Source organism: Notolabrus celidotus, chromosome 22, assembly GCF_009762535.1.
Source record: "Notolabrus celidotus isolate fNotCel1 chromosome 22, fNotCel1.pri, whole genome shotgun sequence".
Taxonomy (NCBI): domain Eukaryota; kingdom Metazoa; phylum Chordata; class Actinopteri; order Labriformes; family Labridae; genus Notolabrus; species Notolabrus celidotus.
Window position 1 is genome coordinate 12,742,073 of NC_048293.1, and position 21,329 is coordinate 12,763,401.

Sequence of the window (21,329 nt, forward strand, 5' to 3'; positions counted from 1 at the left end):
CTTTTTGGAGGAGGATGACATTTTTCCACATGAGCACTGAGGTCTGACCTATCTTGTGTGACAAACTCAACTCCTTGCTCCAGTTGAATCATTTGTTATTTCCTCTTTCCTTGTATCCCATCACTACCCCCCATGGGGCCCATACTTGGCCCCCAGGAAAACCTAATTGTTTTTTCTAATGAGCACCCCATTGAGACACAGTAAGGTTTTAAATGCAGCCTGTTCATAGGTCAATGACTTTGCACACCAGCTGATGAAGAAGAATGCGACAAAATCAATCAATTATCAGTGAAAAGTTCCATTTTCTTCACTTTTGACCTCACTTGACCTCTCAGACAATACGGTCTCAACTTCATTTCAGATAAATGTTGCCTAAATGCAGTGAACGGTGCTCTCTTCAAGGTGGTCCAGACAGGAAACTGGCCAAGTGTGTCTTGGATCTCAGAGTTGGCGCTTTATCCCTTCCTCCCAAGTCTGCAGCTGTGCAAAAAATTACCAGGACTGCAGAATTCAAGGGTGGATTCATCTACAGAAAGCTTTTACTTTCAAAACTTGGCCTTTCATAAAGAACCATCTTTGTTTTTCAGTGGAGTCGTGCTAGTTTAATGCTACTTATGATGGATATTGCAAATACCTTTCAAGTTACATATAGTATTACACTTTGAAAGTAAAGAGTGGACTTTAAAGGAGGCCTGACAACTTTGTGTTTGTTTAAAAGTGAAGAGTGTGGGCCGTAAGTGATGTAGCATTCCAGACACCCAAGGGAGGTCTGACTCTGTTTTTGTTGTTGTGATGTTAACACGTCCCCACTAAGGCACAAGGGAGCTGTTCGCCTGCAGATGAGTTGCATTGTACCTTTAAATGGACACACTCGAAATCTATTTGAAGACTTGCCTTCTACTATTACCTGGCAACTTTCTACACTCCTCTTCAGACACTGTAGGACATGATGAAGGACTACTTACTCGACAACTCATTACCATTCCTCTACCATATATAATGTTAAAAGACTGGAGGCTTTCGCTTGTCATTTGCCAATTGAGATGGCGCTTGCCAGCTCGGCTTGCCAGGTATGCATTCTGTGGTTAAAGGTCACCGACTGGAAGGTGAAAATTGCTCTTTCTACTTTTCCAGCACAGCAGGGAATGATTATTCTCCCATTAAGGGCTATTTTGGCTGGGGTGTACGTGCACCACATGGGCAAGACTCCTCACAGTGCCTTGAGGGTGTTCATCAGGATGGATCACTTATCGCCACATCTAAGCAGCATGCTCAGAAAGCATTGAACTCAAATAAGAAGCTCATATGTTGAGTGTCTGTGGGAAGTCACGGGTTAGGGCGGCCCTTTTTGTGGAAGCTGTGGATTGGATTGAGATGAAGCAAGGTTGAGCGGGTTTATTGTTTTCCCACTGAATGAAAAGCTGTTCATCTCTTAAGGCCTGTTTGTCAGGGCACAAAATGCAGGAGTAATGTGGGAAAGAGGGCACTCACAGAAAGGCTGTTTGTCAGGGGATATTATTTGTTGGGGTAGACAGGGTTAGAGGGTGAGGGAGAGGTCTTGTAAGATAAACATGGCACCGTTGCTGAAATAATAAAGAGTCTGTCTTAGTTAGCCTGTAGGACCCTGGACCTCTAACCTCCATGCCAGGTTGGATTTTTATTTGTTCTGAACGTAAACATCCGTCTCATAGAAACCTACACCACTATGTCTGACTTGAGACATCGCAGGGGGCTTATGTCATACTTCCAGATTCCTCGGGGCCATTTAGGGGCAGACAGTGAACGCACCATGATGTGATGTGTTTCATGCTGTTAGAGAGACGTACAGCAGGAATTCTCTGAACTATTTATAGCTCATTTTCCCATCGTCTTGTACCTAATGAGGAAAAATGCATCCGTGCTGCTAGTTACGAAATAAATTGGATTAGTTTAGGAATGGATGTAGGGCTGGGCGATAATTTGTTAATGATAATTATCGTGATATAATTTTTCTCAATATAAATATAACAAGTGTGCAATAAAAATGTTATATATTTATGAAAGGAAGAGCACAGAGGCAACTTCTGCTGTGCATTTCAAAAACATTTAATGTCCACCACGACCGTAGGACAACTGAACACTAAATAACCGTGATGCATTCACTGCCTGGAAACAATATCACTCTGCCCATAACTCTTGGTAAACTTAAAGGGGATTGCACTTCTAAAACAATACTCTATTAAACTGATACACAGAATATAATTTGATGTATTTGTTGTAAATTAGGGCCCTATGAAATCCCTTTCCCAAATTCTGTTTTTTCCATTAACATTTTTTAGAATTCCTGTTTTTTACCCTTTACACTTATTTTACCACCATATAGTGTGTTCTGTTTGTGTCAGTGAATAAGTGGGATGTCAGCCTCTGTACACATTGCAACAAAATCCTCAACAAAGTTTCTTCTTGAATCTGCTTACTTGTTTGGAGCAGCAATGCCAAGTCTGTAAGCTTACAGACAAGCATTGCTTGTGCAGGTTGGCCTGGCTAGCATTAGCAGCAGTGTTCTTTTCAGTTTGTCACATGGCTTTTGGACGACAAGTGGTCATCACACTTATTTTTACGTTTCCAGTTAACAGTATGTTGGTAGAATTTGCAAAAAAAAAGCATGTCATCGAAGTCATTTGGGAACTGTTCAGCTCTGACTTAGCAGTTGTTTCTGGTGGCCACTTGGACATGTTGTATATTTCAGGAGGGGGCAGGTGAGTGTTTGTGAGGAGATGCACGGGTGGTGCCACGAATGAGCGGTCCCTGGGAACATTTCCCCAGACAAATGTTCCTTCTCCTCATGATGAAAGCATTTCAGTCATATAATGTCTATTTCCGCGCTATTCCGCGTTTAACAGTAGATTCCGTTTGTATTGGCCAATTCCGCGATTCCGTCCGCGATTCCGTGAACGTGGAAATCATAGGGCCCTAGTAAATTTAAATCAAATCACGCAAATTACCTCAACCTGAGAAAAATACGAATCTACAATCGAAAACTGCACAAAAATCTTCTCTTACACAAAAGACCTGCTTCCTCTTAGCACTGTCAGAAATGATTGATTCAAGAGGCTAATCAGAAAACTAAATCCAGATACAAATGAACAAACTGTCTCGTTACTTCAACTTTCACTTGGGGGCAAACATCTGCCTTTAAATTTAACTGAAAAAATGATTTGATATTTATCGAGATGATTATCGATATAGACTGATATGAAACATTTTATTGCAATAACATCTTTTTCAATATCGCCCAGCTCTATTTGGATGCTTGTTCAAGCCTTTATCCAACCTGTGAGCATCATTGGAGGCCATGTAGATGGAGGTGTTCTCTGGAAATAAAAACAACCTTTGTGTAAACAAGTCATTAAATTAACATTCATGAAGTAATATATGATGTCATATCTATCATGACTTGTCTGTGCCATTTGTACCCTTCCTGAAGAAACCGAGAAAGTGACAAGTCTCCCCTAGAGCAGAGTATTCATTCCCCTTCTGACATTCAGTGGTTTCACTTTTCCCACAACCTTGACTGAGTGTCAGAGTTGAAAAGCACACCACATAGACAACCCCCCCAGAGGACCCTTTTCTTTTAACATGTTAGGCCTGAGGTCTTGCTTCAAGGTTTGTTTATCTGTGTGTATTATCCCTTGGTAATGCGTTTAACACATTTGCGGTGATGACTCTGAACAAATCTGAGTGTGTTGTATCTTGCCAGCATCTGTCCTACATAGTCATCTGTTTGTTGTGTTTAAAAGGGAGGAATTCAGGCCTTGACTGCCTGGATCAGCACAAAGCCTGGCGATTAGACGAACAAGGACGTTTATCAGCCCATCTGAAGAAGTGATCCATTGCAGCTCTTTCTTTTAATAACCATCAGATTGGCTCTTGTAGCATCTGTCTTTAATTAAGGGGCAAGTTGCAGATTCCCATGCGGGGAGGTTCATGCTGCGGGTAATGCAGTCATCAGCAGTGGGAACCAAATGCTGTCCATTTGTGTAAAATAGCAGCCAGTTCAAGCACAGGTGGCCAGCTTGGCATGAATGTTAGCCTGTGCTCAGTGTTTTCTTTAGGATCTGAAATCTGACTTTGCCTCCTCCTTAGGAAAACAAGTATTCAGAATCGCCATATGTCAGCAAACAGGAGGGGTAGGTTAATGAGTTATGATTGTTGAGTTCTTACCAGATGTGTTGAGGTAATAAGTAAAGCTACTGCACTGAATCTTGCTGACGTTGTAAAATATTTTCACTTCTTCCAGCTAATCCATTTTCTACACCAACCAAAAGCTTTTGATAAGACATTGGAAAAACCCTTGTAAGACCCAGACATCAACACTATAACAGGGTTAGTCTATCCCCACTGAAAGACAGATTAGCATAGTTTTGGTCTGGTCATAAAGCTCAGGGTGAGCTTAGAGGTCACGGTGGGTGGGATTATCAGAGAATTTTATTAGTTCACTTTTCACAAACACAAGTTCAATGGCCGGCCCGAGACATGTATACTTCTCCTGCAGCTTACGCAAACTAACCGGCCACTTGAAAATCAATTGGCCGAGCCATGTCAAAGACTTTTTGAGGAGGCTTACTTCTCAAAGAATGTCAATGCAGCAGTGCCGCTTTGACTGAGCGTAAATCTGTGTATCTAAAAGGATTTCACTCTCCTTTATCTTGATATCAGTCGGATCAAAGTTGAAGACAAGGCAGGACTGATACAAATGACGACTTTTGATGATTATATTACAAGTATTGAATTGTAAAAAAAAAAAGAAAGAAAAGGGAATTAACCCTCATGTTATGTTGCAGGTCAAATTGACCCTTTTTAAAGTTAAAAAATCTAAAAGAAATTGTTAAAATATTTTAACAGATTAAATCAACATATAGAATTCAAATGGTTCATTTCACATATTTGCAAATATGGGTTCTGACATGTTTGGATAATTAAATATGCATCGGGTCAAATTGACCCAGGAACATTATTGCTGTTTCTGAGTATGAATTTAACAGGAGGGTTAAATGATTGTTTGTTGTTTGATAGTTTGATGTATTATTGAATTTCTCCTCTTTAGACTAGAGTTTTGCCTAAACTTACCCGTGGAAGTTGTAAATGAATGCATGTGTACATCAAGTCTTGGGACATATGATCATAGCCTTGGGTTTAATCGAATATTTTTTTCAATACCGCCCAGCTCTAATTCAAGATGTTATCACAATAACATTTTCATATCCGTTGATAATGATAATTATCACGATGAGTATCAAATCATTATTTCAGTTCAATTTAAAGGCAGATTTTTTCCCTCGAGTGAAAGTTGAAGAAACCAGACTGTTGGTTTACTTGTTTTTAGGATTTAGTTTTCTGATAAGCTTCTTGAATCCATCATTTCTGACGGTGCTGACAGGAAGCAGGTCTTTTGTGCAGTTTTAGTTTGAAGATTCGTATTTTTCTGAGGTTGAGGTAATTTGTGTGATTTGATTTAAATTTACAACAAATATATATCAAATTATATTCTTTGTATCAGTTTAGTAGAGTATTGCTTGAGAAGTGCAATCCCTTTTAAGTTTGCCAAGAGTTCTGGGCAGAGTGATATTGTTTCCCACAGTGCAGTGAATGCACCACGGTTATTTAGTGTTCAGTTGTACGAAAGACATTAAACGTGTTCGAAATGCACAGCAGAAGTTGCCCCTCTTCCTTTCCCCACATCCTGAAAGGGGCGTCTAATTACAAGGCTAAATGTATCGATTTTTTTTTTATCGCACATTTGTTATATTTAGATTGAGAAGAATATTATCATGATAATTATTGTCATCGAATTATCGCCCAGCCCTGCATCCAAATCCTAAAGAGGGAACCTATTCTAATTTATTTTGTAACTAGCAACAGGGATACATTTTATCAAATTATCGCCCAGCCCTATGCTGAATGGATTTCCTTCATCAGAAAACCTATGAAACCCTGCCTTTTTCAAATTTTGATTTTTGATATGTGTTCTTCTGCTAAAAGTCGGCTCCCTCTTTACCTTTATTGGTGACTTGTAAGGTAAGTTGGTGCATCAGCTCCTGTAACCAGTGGAATATAAGTTGATGGAGAGAAATATGCGCCCTGCTTCTGTATGCTGCTTGCAGTTGTGTCTCCATGTCTGATCATGAGAAATAATCAGGAACCCAGTCATAAAAACAAGGCTTCATGGTGCTAATTATGGTAAAATTAAAAACAAACCTGGATTGCTTTTGAGTCCAAAAAGAGCCCACTTTTCATTCTAACAGATCGTTTCCTCTATAACCTGTTGTGATTTGATGTCCAGTCAACAAGCTCATGCTGCTGCTGCAGGGCTCCTGGAGTGAGGCAGTGTGGATCCAGCCCTGTGATTTCTCTCCCTGCATTCCTGCACATCTTAATTGGTGAACCTCCTGCCACTGTGCTCGGGTTTGGCTTCGCCTGGCCTGGCTGTCAGCTCGGCACAGTGGCCAGCAAGTGCACGAGGAACAATGCCCATCCTAATCCCTGAAGAATTCCTGCGTCTCTGATCTAGCTGGCCCAAGAATGCAATGTTTAAAAGGCCGGAGGCTCACCAGCAATCACAGGGAGACAAGTTCTCATGCATAGTTTGCCATGTTAATTTGTTTTAAGGAGCCACAGAAGCAGTGATGTGAGAAACCTTGCAGCGCTGGAACTCCGAGGGGACACAATCCATCATTAACAGTGCAGCAGCCTGGCATGAGGGATTAGAATAATAAATGCCACTGGTGAACCTTTAATGTCACAGGGCAGTTGCACTGTCACGAGAGCTTTGTTGTGATGTGTCACTCTTACTTGACAAATATATACAACCACAGAAGATTTACTAAAAATAACTTGTATGTTTTTGCACAGCTGTTCATATTCATTGTAATGATCTGCCATATTGTAAAGGCGATTTTAAATTGTGTTTTACAGCACAAACCATTGAACTATATGCATGACTGATGCATTAATCAATCAATCAATCTTTATTTGTATAGCGCCAAATCACAACAAATATTATCTCAAGACACTTTTACAAACAGAGCAGGTCTAGAACATACTCAAAGTTAAATTATCAACAGAGACCCAACACAAAGACAGGATAAGACTTAGTCTTAACCCACCTTAATCCACCATGAGCATTGCTTAGCGAGTTACAGCGACAAGGAAAAACTTCCTTTTAACAGGCAGAAACCTCAAGCAGAACCAGACTCATGTTGGACAGCCTTGACCGAGTTGGGGTTGGAAAGAGGGATAGAGGAGAATAAGAGAGAGAGAGAGAGCGATGATATTGATGAGACCATAGACTGTATAAAATATGGACGTAGTATCCATGATGTCACCCGTCTGTTTCTGAAGCGCTGTTTTGAGGCCAATCGGCGGCGGCAGCCATATTGCTGCCGTCAAGCAATTGTGACGTAAAGAGGCGGGCTTTGAGCCTCCTAGCCAACAGCTACTGTGTTCCACCCCGTCGATCAAGTCAGCTGTGCCTCTCATTGGAAGAATCATAATCTCAATATCTTCAAAATTGCCGCATTAGAAAAAAATTCACCCCCCGTACAGTGTGTGCCGATAAAGAAATTAGCTATCCAGACTAAACTCATTTTTTTTGTACCAGGCTGTAAACATGTTTATTTCTGCTGTAAAGATCGCCTTTTTTGAATTGGTGTGTATGTGGTTTCCTGTACTTCCGGAGCCGGTCTCAAGCGGATCCTCGATGAAGTGCAGTTTTTAGCACTTCCGCATTGGACTATTTTTAGACCGGAGGTTGGCGCTTGGATGAGACGAGTAGTTGTTGTAGTAGCTGTTGCCGCTTGAGTCCAGCACGTCCGTATCAGCTGGAGTCTGGAACGACCACAGCTCAGAGGAACCTATGAGACAGTGGAGCTCAGGGACTCAGGGACTTAGGAACTGTCAATGGGACAGGTAGAGTTGAAGTAAGTGATGGGGGAGTTGTGGGGAAGGGGGTGAGATAGGATCCCAGTGTGTTGGCATCAGTAAAACAGTGTAACTGTTTGAACATTTGCCTTGTCCCTGCTAGATTTTTTGGGGGGTTACTCAGGTGATGTTAAACTGTCCTCCTTGTTACCCCTCTCTGATTAGCACCAGTTCTTTTCACTGTTGCCTTGTATTGTATTGTATATACCTTCACCCTCAGCTTTGCTATATATTAGCAAGCAGTTGGAATGAGCCTAAGCAGAGCAGTGACCAAGGGAATGGGAAGAATTTCCTTTTTATATAAGACCTGAATAGAGTTTACCCTCCCTGCTAGGCCAGTAAAGAAAGCACCGCTCACTAAACAGAAGACTGAAGAAGCCTGACAAAAAGCAAAGAAACTAAAGGCTCACTCATAATGGTATACATTTCCACAATGTGTGTAGGCCTTACTGTAAGCCTGGATATGAAGTGCTTGGATTTTGTCTGACCCCACATGTTTTGTTCTTCAGCTCCAGAGGCCAGAGTGCCATGCCAGAGGGGTCCCATTCTGTTCTCCACCAGGGCCCAATGGGGGAAGGTAAGATCAATGCACTCATATCTAGTATGACCCACACTCTAGTAATTGCAGCCCATGCATTAACCAGTCTTAAGTAAGTCAGCTTATTCCTAATGGTATATCTGCTTACCCAGAATATTTTACTGAAATAACACAGAAGTACAGCAGAGGTAAATGGAAAAAAAAAAAAAGCTTGAAATGGAAGAAAAGAGGAAATGTCGATGTTCTGAGAGGCAGGGCTGAGAGCAATGAACTCCCCTCCTACAGGCCAGACTGGCAGAGAGGCTCTTTGTGTGGCTGTGGAGCTCGGCCAACCTCTTTCATGCTGCTAAAACTCCCTGAACACTCGCACATCAAACCAGAAAGTGTCAGAATCACAGACAGCCAAGATGGTTGGTCTAGCCAGCGCTGCTGACCTTGTATGCTGGAGGCAACTCAAATTACATATTATTTTAGTGTTCATTATCTTTAGACTCAGCCACAGCATTAACACAGTGCTCCTTTGTATCTGTTTGCATGCTCTAACCTCACCCCCCCTCCTTTTGCCCCCGCACCTCCTCTCCTCTCTACTGAACTCATTTGGCGCTGGGCTTCTACTTTGGCTGAAGAATACCAGTGTGTGAATGGTTCCCTTCTTCCTCTACGCCTGTCCGCTTAGTTCAGCTTTGGCCTGCGGAGGCTTTTGGCTGGGGGAGACGTGTGCCGCCCTCATGAAAAATTGCATCTCTATTTCCTCCAAAGGCCACTTTTGCACTGACTACATATTCTTACAGCTCATTTTGAAGATCAGATGTCTTGTGTGAAATCACCATGGCGTGACAGAACCCTCACTTTCAGTTGAAACATTTTCAGACTGATCTTGTCTGTAGACCAGTTCGAGTTAAAGTGTGACCGATCTGTCCCCCCTGCTGAGGATGGATGGATGGTAATTAAGGGGGCAGGTCTCCTGGTAATCTGTGTGAGCTGATGATTGGATCTGGTTAACAGGCAGAAGGAATGCACATGTTGATGGGAAGCCCCCTAGACTGGTGAGGGTAAACAAATAAAAAGCTTGTGGTGACTATCCAGCACCAATTCCCCTGAAGGGTCAAATCTTTTTAAGATGGCATCCTCCAGAATCAAAAGCGACATGAGACCATTGGCTTCCTCATTGCGATTGAATATGACTAAGTGTGGAATAAGTAGGGTTTCATGATAAGTTTTACTTTCAATTTCAGTGCTATACTAAAGTCGGTCCGGATATGTCATCTACCGTTCATTCACATCATTAATCCAATCAGAAGAAGCCCCAGCTAGCTGTCAACTACTGTCCGATTAATTGGTGTCAATTTGTTGGCGATTTTAAGGTCAGTAAGGATGAGGAAAATGTTGTTTGTGAACACTTTGTGCGGACAAGAATCATCACCTCTGCTATTTGGAATCATTTGGACTCAAGAGAGACAACGTATTAGGTCATATCCTGTGTGGGGTAATAATCATACTTGTACAACCCATGTTATATCGTTAAAGGAGTCAGTGCATGCCCAGCCTGTCAAGGCAACAGTCCTGAGGCAGCACGAAGCATCTCTTTTTAAGATAAGGGTTCCCTCTGACCTACTTCACCCCAGGCAGGAATGTAGCTGTGTGTGCAGATTGTACAGCTTTAAAGGGGTTCTGGAGGGGGGCGGACGGATCATCTCCATTCACTGCAGCTTTTCCAGACCAGTGGGCATAGGCTTGTGGACATAGATATATAATGGCAGGGATGGATGGCTGCGTCTCTGAGTGGGAGCTCCTGGACTGGAACTATTTTTCTGCCTAATAGCCTGTGGCGTTAATCACAGTCAGCCTCAGGTGAGCCTGCAGCAACTCCTGTTCTACTTTAAAGACATGCACTGACACTCCCTAAAACTCCCAGCTGCCCCATTATCCTGTGTCCAAAACATCTTATTGGTGTTTCTTAAGATTATATAAATCACTAAATTGCAGAGCTATTATTGCAACATAATTGTAAATGAATTCCTCATGCCTGTGTTTCCTTTCTTTGTTTAGCTCCTTTCAAAAGATTTTATTTCAATGTAAATGATTTTACAGCTTCTTTCAATGGCATTCCTCCTATAGAGCTCTTCCGCTGCATTACCCACATTAGTTACAGGCTCTCTGCTATTGGTGCTGCTGTTACACGGCCTAGCAGGAACTCATTTGAATCAATAAAACTCTTCCTTCATAGCACCTCACATTCATGTGGTGTTTTGTAATCAGGCACTCCATTGGTTACACAACAGTGCAGATGTGACACAAAACACAATAATTGCTTGGTAATGTTAATTACATACTGTTGCATGTAGGGATTTATGTTATTAGTCGTGTGTTTTTCCCAAGCAGCAACCTCCGGTCTCAAAATATGAAGCCCATGCCGAAGTGTTATCAACTGCAGTTCATCGAGAATCCGCTTGAGGCTGGCTGCAGAAAGAACGCAAACCACACACACACCAATTAAAAAAAGAGGATCTTTGCAGCAGAAATAAACATGTTTACAGTCTGGCACACAAGACGAGTGTAGTCTGGATAGCTCATTTCTCGATCAGCACAAACTGTAGGGGAGGTGAATGTTTTTGACTTGATTGACAGGCGGGGACACTGTAGCTGTTGGCTAGGAGGCTCAAAGCCCGCCTCTTTGCGTCACAATCGCTCGACAGCAGCAATATGGCTGCCGTCTAAAAACAGCGCTTCAGAAACAGATGGGTGACGTCACGGATACTACGTCCATATTTTACACAGTCTATGATCAGCACACGCTGTACGGGTGGTGTTTTTCTAACGCAAATGTTCAGAAGATATTAAGATTACAAGTTTTGCCCATTTAAGGACATGACTGACTTGACTGACAGGCGGGAGCACTGTAGCTGTTGGCTAGGAGGCTCGAAGCTCGCCAGCAGTTTGATTGAGATTAGCATTTCCAATACGGCTGCGACGATTGGCTTCAATGCAGCGCTCAGGAACAGATGGGTGACGTCACGGATACTACGTCCATTGCTTATACAGTCTATGGTTTTGTTATTTATTGTAGCATGAAAAGTCATAGCTGTTCTGTGTTTGGTAATGGACGCTACTTCCTTTTGGTCTTATCAACTGGACAAACAGCATCACTTCGTTTATAGCACTGCATGACATTAACTTATTGGTGTGAAGTAAATGAAGTGCTCTTCAATGAGCTTCTCCCCAGCACACTTCACACAGCTGTGCTGCGGCCTCCAACCTGTGTGCACTCTGCACAGAGGCGTTAACAGGACAGCAGTTAGGTTGTAGACTGTCAGATTGGTGGTAAAGTTTACAATGGACTCACACCTCAGGGCCCAGATGGTGTGTGTTGTTTGGAGAAAATGTGAAAAGATCCAAAGCTTGCTCTGTGTGTCAGTGCCTGAAGGGTCCTTACAGGGGGGGCTTGTTGATGGAGGAGTTTCCTAAGTGGATCATCACATGCCTATGCACTGAGGTCAGCTGGCACGGCTGGATCCTTTTTGAGCCAGGGTCGAGCACAGGGGAGGTTCACAGGATTAAATTTGAGCTTTTTGAGGAGTTTTGTATTTTTTGGTAATTTAAGAATTCTGCCTCTCTGAAATATGTTACTCTAACGCTGGTCAAGTGATTTTGTCCCTTCTCTCTCATCCTGTTTTTAATGGTGCAGACATATTGAATTTCAAATAATCAAACATTGATTCTTTCAACTTTTAATACTAACTCTTGTAGTATTTTATTCTTGCAGGCTTATCAACCAACATTTTTGTCTATCCTAGGGGCTTAGCTTAGTTATATAAACATTGCAACTTTCTAAAAGTATAGCAATAGCATTGCAGTGCTTAAAGAGGCTCATTAATTGAGTGAAATAGTGTTGACTACACAAAATAGTTTCACTTTTAAACGCCAGAATTCCCCAATAGCATTCCCAGCATAGCTTTTTGACCTTGACAGCTGGTGTGGCATGCAGGTTCGGGGTGTGTGTGTGTGTGTGTGTGTGTGTGTGTGTGTGTGTGTGTGTGTGTGTGTGTGTGTGTGTGTGTGTGTGTGTGTGTGTGTGTGTGTGTGTGTGTGTGTGTGTGTGTGTGTGTGTGTGTGTGTGTGTGTGTGTGTGTGTGTGTGTGCGCGTGCGTCCGTGGCCTCTGTCATCCACTGACGTTTATTTACCGACCTTCAGGCTGATTATTAACACAGCATTAAAAGCTTCTCGTGAGGTCAAAGGCAGCACATAAGAAGGACAATTTAAAGCAGAAAACCCTTTAAAGTGACCTAAATTCTTCCTCCCTCCATCCAAGGATAATGAAATCAGTGCAGGCCATCGGTCTCAGTTCTAATCTCCAATGTTCTGACTCATGCTGTTTGATAATGGTCTGTGAAGACTCTGGGCCTAATCTTCCGAGGCACCCTTTATGCTTGTGCCTCCTGGCCCCCTGAAGGGCAGCCATTCACCGTTGCCAGGTGGGGAGGAGTTTTTTTTCCCAAAGGGATCAGCACAAAAGTAACTCACCGTCTCCCAACAGCCACGGTGGGATGATTGCCAGAGGTTGCGGAGGGGTGTTGGCGATCGAAGTTCAGAGTGGATCTTGAGGGGCGGAAGTGCTGTACTTAGAAATGTAGTTCAAAACATGAGTTCTTCTTTACCCTGCTGTGGAAACAGGGTCACACACACTTTGCATTGTGCTCTGAGGATCAGCGGTGGGCTTAAGAGCTAGTTTGAAGTAGTTGTTTTCTTTTTCTTGCTTGTGAGTGAACGTACTAATCATCCAATTAGGAAATAAGGGTTTAGCATGCCTTATAGGATGCTTTAATGTTAGAGGTGGAAGCTCTCTCTTTTGACAGTGGGAATCTCCACAAGAACGTAAAGAAAAATGGGTGAAAAGACAACAAGAATGTGCCTCAAACTATGTTTTTTGTCAAAGATACAAGAGTGAAGTCTTATCTACACATCCTAATTCATCAGCTCTTGTAAAAATCCTTTTTTGTCCTCAGGGGAATGAAATAGGGTAAAGAAGCTGCCAAGACATTACCAGGCACCAGGAAACAAGGAATAATCTTCCCTGATGACTCAATGTGACGAAACTGAGTTTTGGAAATACCAATATTACACATTTTTACCGTCTGTTATTATGTAGTTGCAGCAGGTATTATCAAGTTAGTGTCTAGAGCAATATCACAACATGAATTAAGCTGTGATTCATTACCCACTTGGTTCCAATTCATCACCATTTGATAGATGAGTCAGCATGAATCAAGCAGGAGGGGCGTACTGTGTGTACGGTTACTAACAGGGCAGGCAGAGGCTCGTTCTGTTCAGTCCACAGTGCTGTCACTCTTACTGTTTGTTTTCTATGCTTAGAAATGACTTAACTAAAGAGATGAAACGGGAAGGGAAATATGAAGAGCCTCGGTGCCTCAGTGTCCTCTGTTATCTGTTTCCAGTGAAGAGAGAGAGTCATTGTAGGGTGATCAGTGTTCCTGCAGCTCTAGGATAAGCATTTGCATGTTAAACATAGATACAGGCTGTGTTGTTCCTGTTTCGGAGCCCCTGATTTGGTTAGAGAACAAAACACCAGGAGTTGAACAGAAGAGTATAAGAGGAGTCCAAAGTCTGGGTTATTTTTTCTGTTTCATTGGAAAACTTAGAGTGAAGTGAGGGTCTTTAGAAAAGTCACCTGAAACAGTCATAAAGGTGTGTCTTTCCCAGAAACAGCTCCTCTTTTATTGTGTAGTGCACACTCATCGCTCATCATATTAAACATCTAGTCTCAAGAGTTGGATGAATTAGAAATCAGCCGGAGCTTTTAACACCTTCACCTTTCATGTATTTTACTTCGGTGGACAAATATCTTCACATCTATCATCAAGGTATGAAAAACTGTCACATTTAATGCAAATTAAAGTAGCTTTTTTCTATTATGTTACTCATTCAGCTTGATGGGATTGTTATAATCTGCTGTTGACAGTTGAACCATTTTCAATCACGCACCATCATCTTTCTAAGCAAGGTAGATGTTGTGTTATGCAGTGCTCTAGACCAGGGGCTCCCAAACTTTTCAGCTCGCCACCCCCATAATATAGGTGCCAAGGACTTGCACCCCCACTGTCGCTCAAGTGATTAAATGTGGCTTCATTTAGCTGGTCTGCAGAAAATTACCTGCTGCTACTGATGCTTCTGATAATTCACTGGTCACTAATCCTAAACTTAGGAGTCATCTGGCAAAAATAAAGGCAGAAAACTCATTACATTTCTATTTTCAAGGTTTTATTTCAAGTTTAGCTGCTATTTTTGTCAATATTTTTTTTTACTATAAATGGGTAAAATGTACTATTTTGATAACTTTTGTCATTCAACTTTTCTTTGCATTATCTTTCTATATTTCTTTGTTCACCACAAGTTAACAAATTATATATAAGTAATACAAAACCAACAAAGAGAAGAAAAAAATAACAAATACAAAAATAATACAGAAATAATAATAAACAGTACAAACAAAAAGGAAGATAAACATAAGACAAGATAAATAAACAGAAATAAATAATAATGAAGATTTTTAGATAACTTAAAAAAAAATACATTCCGGAAGACATCTCACGACCCCCATTTGTATCTCGTGACCCCCCAAGGGTTCCCGACCAAGCGGCAAACTCCGGTCTCAAACGATGAAGCCAATGCGGAAGTGATATAAACTGCAATACATCGAAAATCCGCTTGAGGCTGGCTGCAGAAACACCGGAAACCACATAGATATGAATGGGAAAAAGCCGATCTTTGCAGCATTAATAAACATGTTTACAGCCTGGTTCAAAAAACGGCTTGGCCCTACAACGCTAATCTCTCTATCGGCACACACTGTACGGGGGGTGAATTTTTTTCTAACGTGACGGTTCAGAAGATATTAAGATTATGAGTTTTGCCCAAATAAGGACATGACTGACGTGACTCCCGGTCGGGAACACACAGCCATTGGCTAAGAGACTCACACTACGTCACACTCTGCCTAGTTGAGTTCCGCATTTCCAATATGGCTGCTGCCGTCGATTTGCTTCAAAACAGCTCTCAGGAACAGATGGGTGACGTCACGGATACTACGTCCATATTTTATACAGTCTATGGTCCCGACCCACACTTTGGGAACCCCTCCTCTAGACAGATATATCTTAAACTGTCTGTCTGTTGTGACTGTGTTTGTAAGCACAAGTCAGTTTTAGATATTAGGGAACAGAAAAGTTGAGTTCACCTCCGCTAGGATTTGCATGGAGCCTGGTTTCCATGAATGTGAATTGGGAGTCATATGAGCCAGCGATTTCACAACCAACCCCGAACGTCATATCTGCGTGCTGTGACTTATCATTTTCCTAAAGCAGGTGGTAATATTTAGCGAGAGAGAATGCAAAGATTGTTTTTGCGCAATAGAAGACTGCTTTGTGTTCAACTGCAGACAGATACAGATCATCTCTTTGGTGCATGTTTCTGTAGCCCCTTTAAAAGAAGCTAATAACCAGGTGCTGGAGGATTCATTTCAGCGTTTCTGTTCATCTCCTACACTGCCTTATTAGGCCTGTGCTGCTCGTCATTCATACTGTAGAAACATGATGTCAGAGGCGGACAAGTCTTCATTGTTGACTGCATGATAAGCTCAGACTGAAATGGAAACAAGTGCAGACTTCACTTGTTCTAGACTGATTAGTCAGCGAGCCCCACGGTGAGTGAATGTCCCGTCTGCTTCAGCGATGAAACAGACAGAAGCACTTACCCTAAAGCACCTGTCATATCCTTAGAACATCTATGGCATATTCACTGGTATCACCCAAAGAGTTTCAGATCGGGGAGCTATTTAGTTGGACTTTCTCCTGACATCCGTTCAACTTTACACCAACTTTTACCTTTACATGGTCAGTGAAAGCCAGCACTGCATTAAAATGAGCCACTGTCCAGGGGATTTGGCTCCAGGAAGCAACAAAAGAGAGAAGGGAAGGTCATGCTTGTAGCATTAACACACCTTTGTCTGTAAATGTTAACCTCGGCTTAACGGCCAGGAAACTGGAATTCAAAGAATTACAATGAGGGTTAGGAGTTTTTTTTCTGGAATTCCAACCATTTTCACGTTAGCAAAAACATTAGTAATCTTCTCACACACAAGCTGCTTATATAACACGAGCCATTGAGGATCATACAGTCTCTAAACACTTTGCTAGCTGACTCGGTCGTGACTTTATGGAAGCTAAATAGATTTAGAAAATCCACTTTGAGTTTTTGAGGTTAAGTGGCTGCCTCTAAAGAACTCCAAATACTACACTATCGCTGCAGCCTTGACTTGGTTAATGGTTATGTGTGAGAGTTAACAATTGTATTGAGCTGCAGTGCTTTAACAAAGAAGAGTGCTGTGTTTTGTTGAGGTGGTTTGTGAAATTGAGGTGTGTGAATGTGAAAATCCATGGCTTGGCTGAGGAGAATATGTTGTTGCAGACCTTATACTTAGCCGTGCAGCCTTTCTGTCTAAGTTGTGATTTAACAGGTGTGTCCACCCAACTGTTGGGTAAGAGGTGGGAGTTATTTTTTTATGTACAAAGGTAAAAATATTCAGCTTACAAAAGTACTTTTCAGAAGCGTAAAAACAATGCATATGAAGCAACCCATTCCTCCATGTTACCAGTGTTAAAAATGTGAGGTAGGTCGTTTTTCAGTATTTATATAACATTTGCCTCCAACATGAACACTTGTTTGAAAACTGACAGGTGGTTTGAATAACATGTCCAGTAGTGTATATTTATATAATCGATGACTTCCACCACCAACTAGTTAAGTTTTGAAGAGCACAGCTGGTTTAAACTCACTGCCCTGTCACAGGGATTTATTTTAAAGACATTTCCATCAAGTTATTGCCAAAACATCACAGGCATTTTGGCTTTCAGAAGTCGATTCCAAGAACAATTTGTCCAACCATAAAGTCAGTGATAACATACGTGTTCTTGTTTTTGATTGGTCAAAGTTGATGAAAGGACAAATGCTTGAATGTGGCAAGACATGAAGCTTCATATTTATATTCGTATTCATTTTCCATCGTTAACTATTAGAGTATTGGCTGCTAATGCTGCAAAGCAATCAACAGTTACACAACCAACAAGTGCACCAAATATAACATTACACAGCTGATACACATACATGCAGATCACTTAGAGATACATGGACTAAATATCATTTTATAAGAAAATACCAAAGAGAAGATCACCACATAATAAACTTTCTTTATTCCACTGTTAGGAGCTTGAATTTGATGTGGATTTTGTGCCACCCCTGATAATCCTATCTCTTTGGCCTGTACATTTGCTGTAAATAACTTCATCAGACTCTGAACTTGGGGCAGCTACAAATAGTCAAGCTTTTACAGCTGATTGTCTCATTTTCTGTCATAGATCATGAAGAGAGGCATCAGTATAAATGTAAAGTCTATCTCCTAACCAAGCTTGAGTAAAAACTTGAACATGCATTCTTTAAAAAAAACAAAACTGTTAATACCACACACTTTACGGTCTCCACATCTGAGAACAGAGTGGCACAGTAATAGGCATGGCCTTTCCATTTGGATGCAGATCCTGCAGATCCAGCAGAGATCAGTGATGAATGTTTACAGATGTAGAAGAGACTTTATGTCACTGAGCAAGAACAGACATCCTGCTCTTAAACTGATCATGACCATAGTTGCCTTTTATTAAGTGTAGCAAGAGTAATTCCATCATGACTCCTGGAAAACAATAACAGAGATGCATATTCTTCTCTGCCTGTGCATGCTTGCAAAGGAGGAGGGATCATAATTCGTCTTCATCCAGAGCGAACAAGCTGAAGGAAGACACTAGGGCTGAACGATTTTAGGAAAAGAGCTAATTGAGATTTTTCTGGCAGATATTGTGATTTCAATTTGATTCACGATTTTCTTCAAGACTTTTGACCGGACTTTTTCATCATTAACTCTTTTTGCAAATGCCTGTGGTGATTTGTCAAGTGCCGGTATTAGTTGGTTGTGTTTCCACTGGATGTTGCAAGTTTAGCACGACAGGCTTTGCACAGTACCTGTTTCTGGTGCATGTCTGCAGCCTCAAACCCAAAATACTCTGAAATGACATACTTGCTGTTTTTCTTTGGGATTAAATCCCTTAACTCCGCTTCTGGCCATTTCAAAACACGTTAATGTTCTACAGCACGAGGAGCAGGTTAATACTGATTGGTTAGCGTGACCTGTCCACGAGCAGCGTGCCGCTTCTGATTGGTGAGCTTGGCAGGATAGCAGGGAGACGGCATGTATTTGTAAAATAGTTGACACAACAGATCCTGGGTCAGTTGTCAATCACAATTTCGATCACAAAACAATAAATTGTTCAGCCCTAGAAGACACTGCACAACATTGCATGTGACCAGCCTTTCTTATCTTAGTTTGCATGTTGACCAGGTCATTTGCATTCCTCTGCATGGCCTGTTTCAACAAAGCCAGTGAGTGGTCTGTGTGTTTTTCCCCCTTTAACATGTGGTGTGGGGTATCAGCTACAGATAATGGCTGCCTGCACTGTGTGTTCACAATCAAGGTGAAGTGTTCTCAGGTCTTAAGATGTGTCTGGTAGTATTACTTCACTGCCATCACCTACCTTTTGGTGCTGTTTTTACAGCAGCTCTTACAGTTCACTCAGTCCTGTTTTGGCACCGCATGAGGCCTTGATTCTGATATGTAAACATGGTGATTCATTTTGCTCTCCCTTTAAACTTGGCCTTGACTTCAGCCTGCTGCTCAGCAGCTTCATTATAGAGGGGTGTTGGGTGTGAAGAACACAAGCAAGGAGGAAGGGAGTTTCACATACTGGACACACCAAAGCTGAAAAACCAAACCTAAAGACAAATGCGGCAGAGGAAGCGGATGCCTCATTCTAATTTGTTGTGGGTGTAATAGCTCACCACTACACTCCCTTTAGCACCATCGACCCTGTGATTTGTCACCAGGCATAAACAGTTTGCTGTAGTGGTCAGCTCCTTGCCTGCAGAATCTCATCCGTTTCTCCTGTTTCGGTTAAGCATGGGAACTGTGTCATAGTGGTGTGGACCGTGGAGCAAGCTCTACAGTGTGAGCAAGACTCTCATAGGCTCAGTAGTGACTCATGGAAAGTTTCAGGGTGCCAGAAGGTGTGTGTGTGGGGTTTTTTTTTATTATTTTTTTGTGTGTGTGTGGGTGTGTATTTACAGGCAAACAGAAAGGCAGTTGAAATCTCCAGATGAAACCCATCATCCAGCTGCATGTCACACTTTTTCAAGACTTTATAAATCACTAACTTTAGGCACTTCCCATGCCTTCTCATGTGAAATATGCCTCATTCAATATAATACATCCCAAGGAGAGCTGTAAAAGGTTGCATGTTCTCTATTAAACTTTACACGGGAGATAAGTCGAGTGAGTATGCTTGTTAATAGAGAATCAGATTGGTTACAGGCTCCTACAGATTGTCTGAAGTGTCTTTCGCTACAACATCAGGTTTGTGTTATGATCTCTTGGCTGCTAAACGACTGTCTTATGATGAGCACATGTAGGTTACAAGCGTGTCAACAATAGTGGAAGAAAGTGTAACTCAAGCTCTTGACATAAGCCACATCTGGGAGCTATTGACACCAAATTATGCCCTCCATTCCCATATGGCAGCAATACTCACTTGAGTCATTTCACTGTTTGGTTTAATGATGCTTTTTGCCCTGGTAGTTTTCAATTTATTAGGCTGAAGTCAAATTACATGACAGAGGTTCATTTCTTCTGCTGGGTGAAATGGTTTTGACTCCCTTTGCCCTGCAGATATTTAAGGAAATGGAGCTCTCTGCACAGTGGCCACTCAGTGCTCCTTTCTCACACCACCGCCATGACTTCATATATTTAAGGAAACGTTCACGAGGAAAATTCCCCGTCAAGCCAGGAAGGATGTGAAACTGAATATGGATTCCATTTCTCTGAGATTCATATGTAGCTCACAAAAAACACATAAACAAAGCTCCTGGTCCCCTTCCTTACTTTTTTTTTTCTTCTCATCAGTTTTCCCTCGCTCTATTTTTCCAAGCTGCAGCCTTCAGCAGTCAGGAGAAGATGAGGAAATGGCCGGGTTTTCCATATAATATGCAGCGTCGTAATTTGGCAGTGTCAGTAATGATTTGAGCGAGGCCTTTTACTGTAAACCATTCCTCTGTGTTTCAGCCTGGGTGGAGAACACACAGAAGAAACAGATCTGAGCTGTCTTTTATTGATTTCTGAGAAGTAGTCTGTTCAGCATTGCTAGAGTTGCGTCAAATTGGAATTGCCTCTTGACAGTGTTTTCCTGCAGATTTATCTAGGTTGACATGGTGAGAGAATTTCAAAGAGCATGGGATTTGTAACAGCAGTGTCTTTCTTGTCAACAGAGTTTTCTTGGTTTATAAAAATATAAATTACCAGCGTGAATGTGTAGTTGTTTCGCTATTCATTGTAAACATTTCCATCTCAGCTAGTCAATGTAAACCAACTATAAACTACAGTGGCCCTGAAGGACAAAACAAGTTTACATTTAATGACAAATTTACAAAAGATGAAACACTTTTACAAAGTTGGAAACAATTTGCAACATGATGTATATATCAGGACATCCTCGGTTTAGATCAGGATTTCCAGAGCTTTTCCGGAGACATGATTCTTTTTCATCTGAGGTCTGACACCTCACACTGAGACCCGAGGATGTCCTGACATGTACACCATGTCACTCCCTTTGGTTTCTCTCCATCAAAACAAACTAGTTGACCCCTCACTCGGATCATTTGCGC

The 21,329-nt window shown here is 41.7% G+C and overlaps 1 protein-coding gene across 3 annotated transcripts in view; it reads left to right on the plus strand.

Moving 5' to 3' along the window:
* LOC117806028 (pleckstrin homology domain-containing family G member 3) overlaps positions 1 to 21,329 on the plus strand; it is a 39,214-nt gene that overhangs the window by 1,169 nt on the left and 16,716 nt on the right. For all 3 annotated transcript variants that reach the window (XM_034674686.1, XM_034674687.1, XM_034674688.1), the window contains exon 2: positions 8,469 to 8,536. In XM_034674686.1, coding sequence (XP_034530577.1) covers positions 8,488 to 8,536 — 49 coding nt within the window. In that variant the 5' untranslated portion in view covers positions 8,469 to 8,487. The remainder of the gene's footprint in view (positions 1 to 8,468; positions 8,537 to 21,329) is intronic.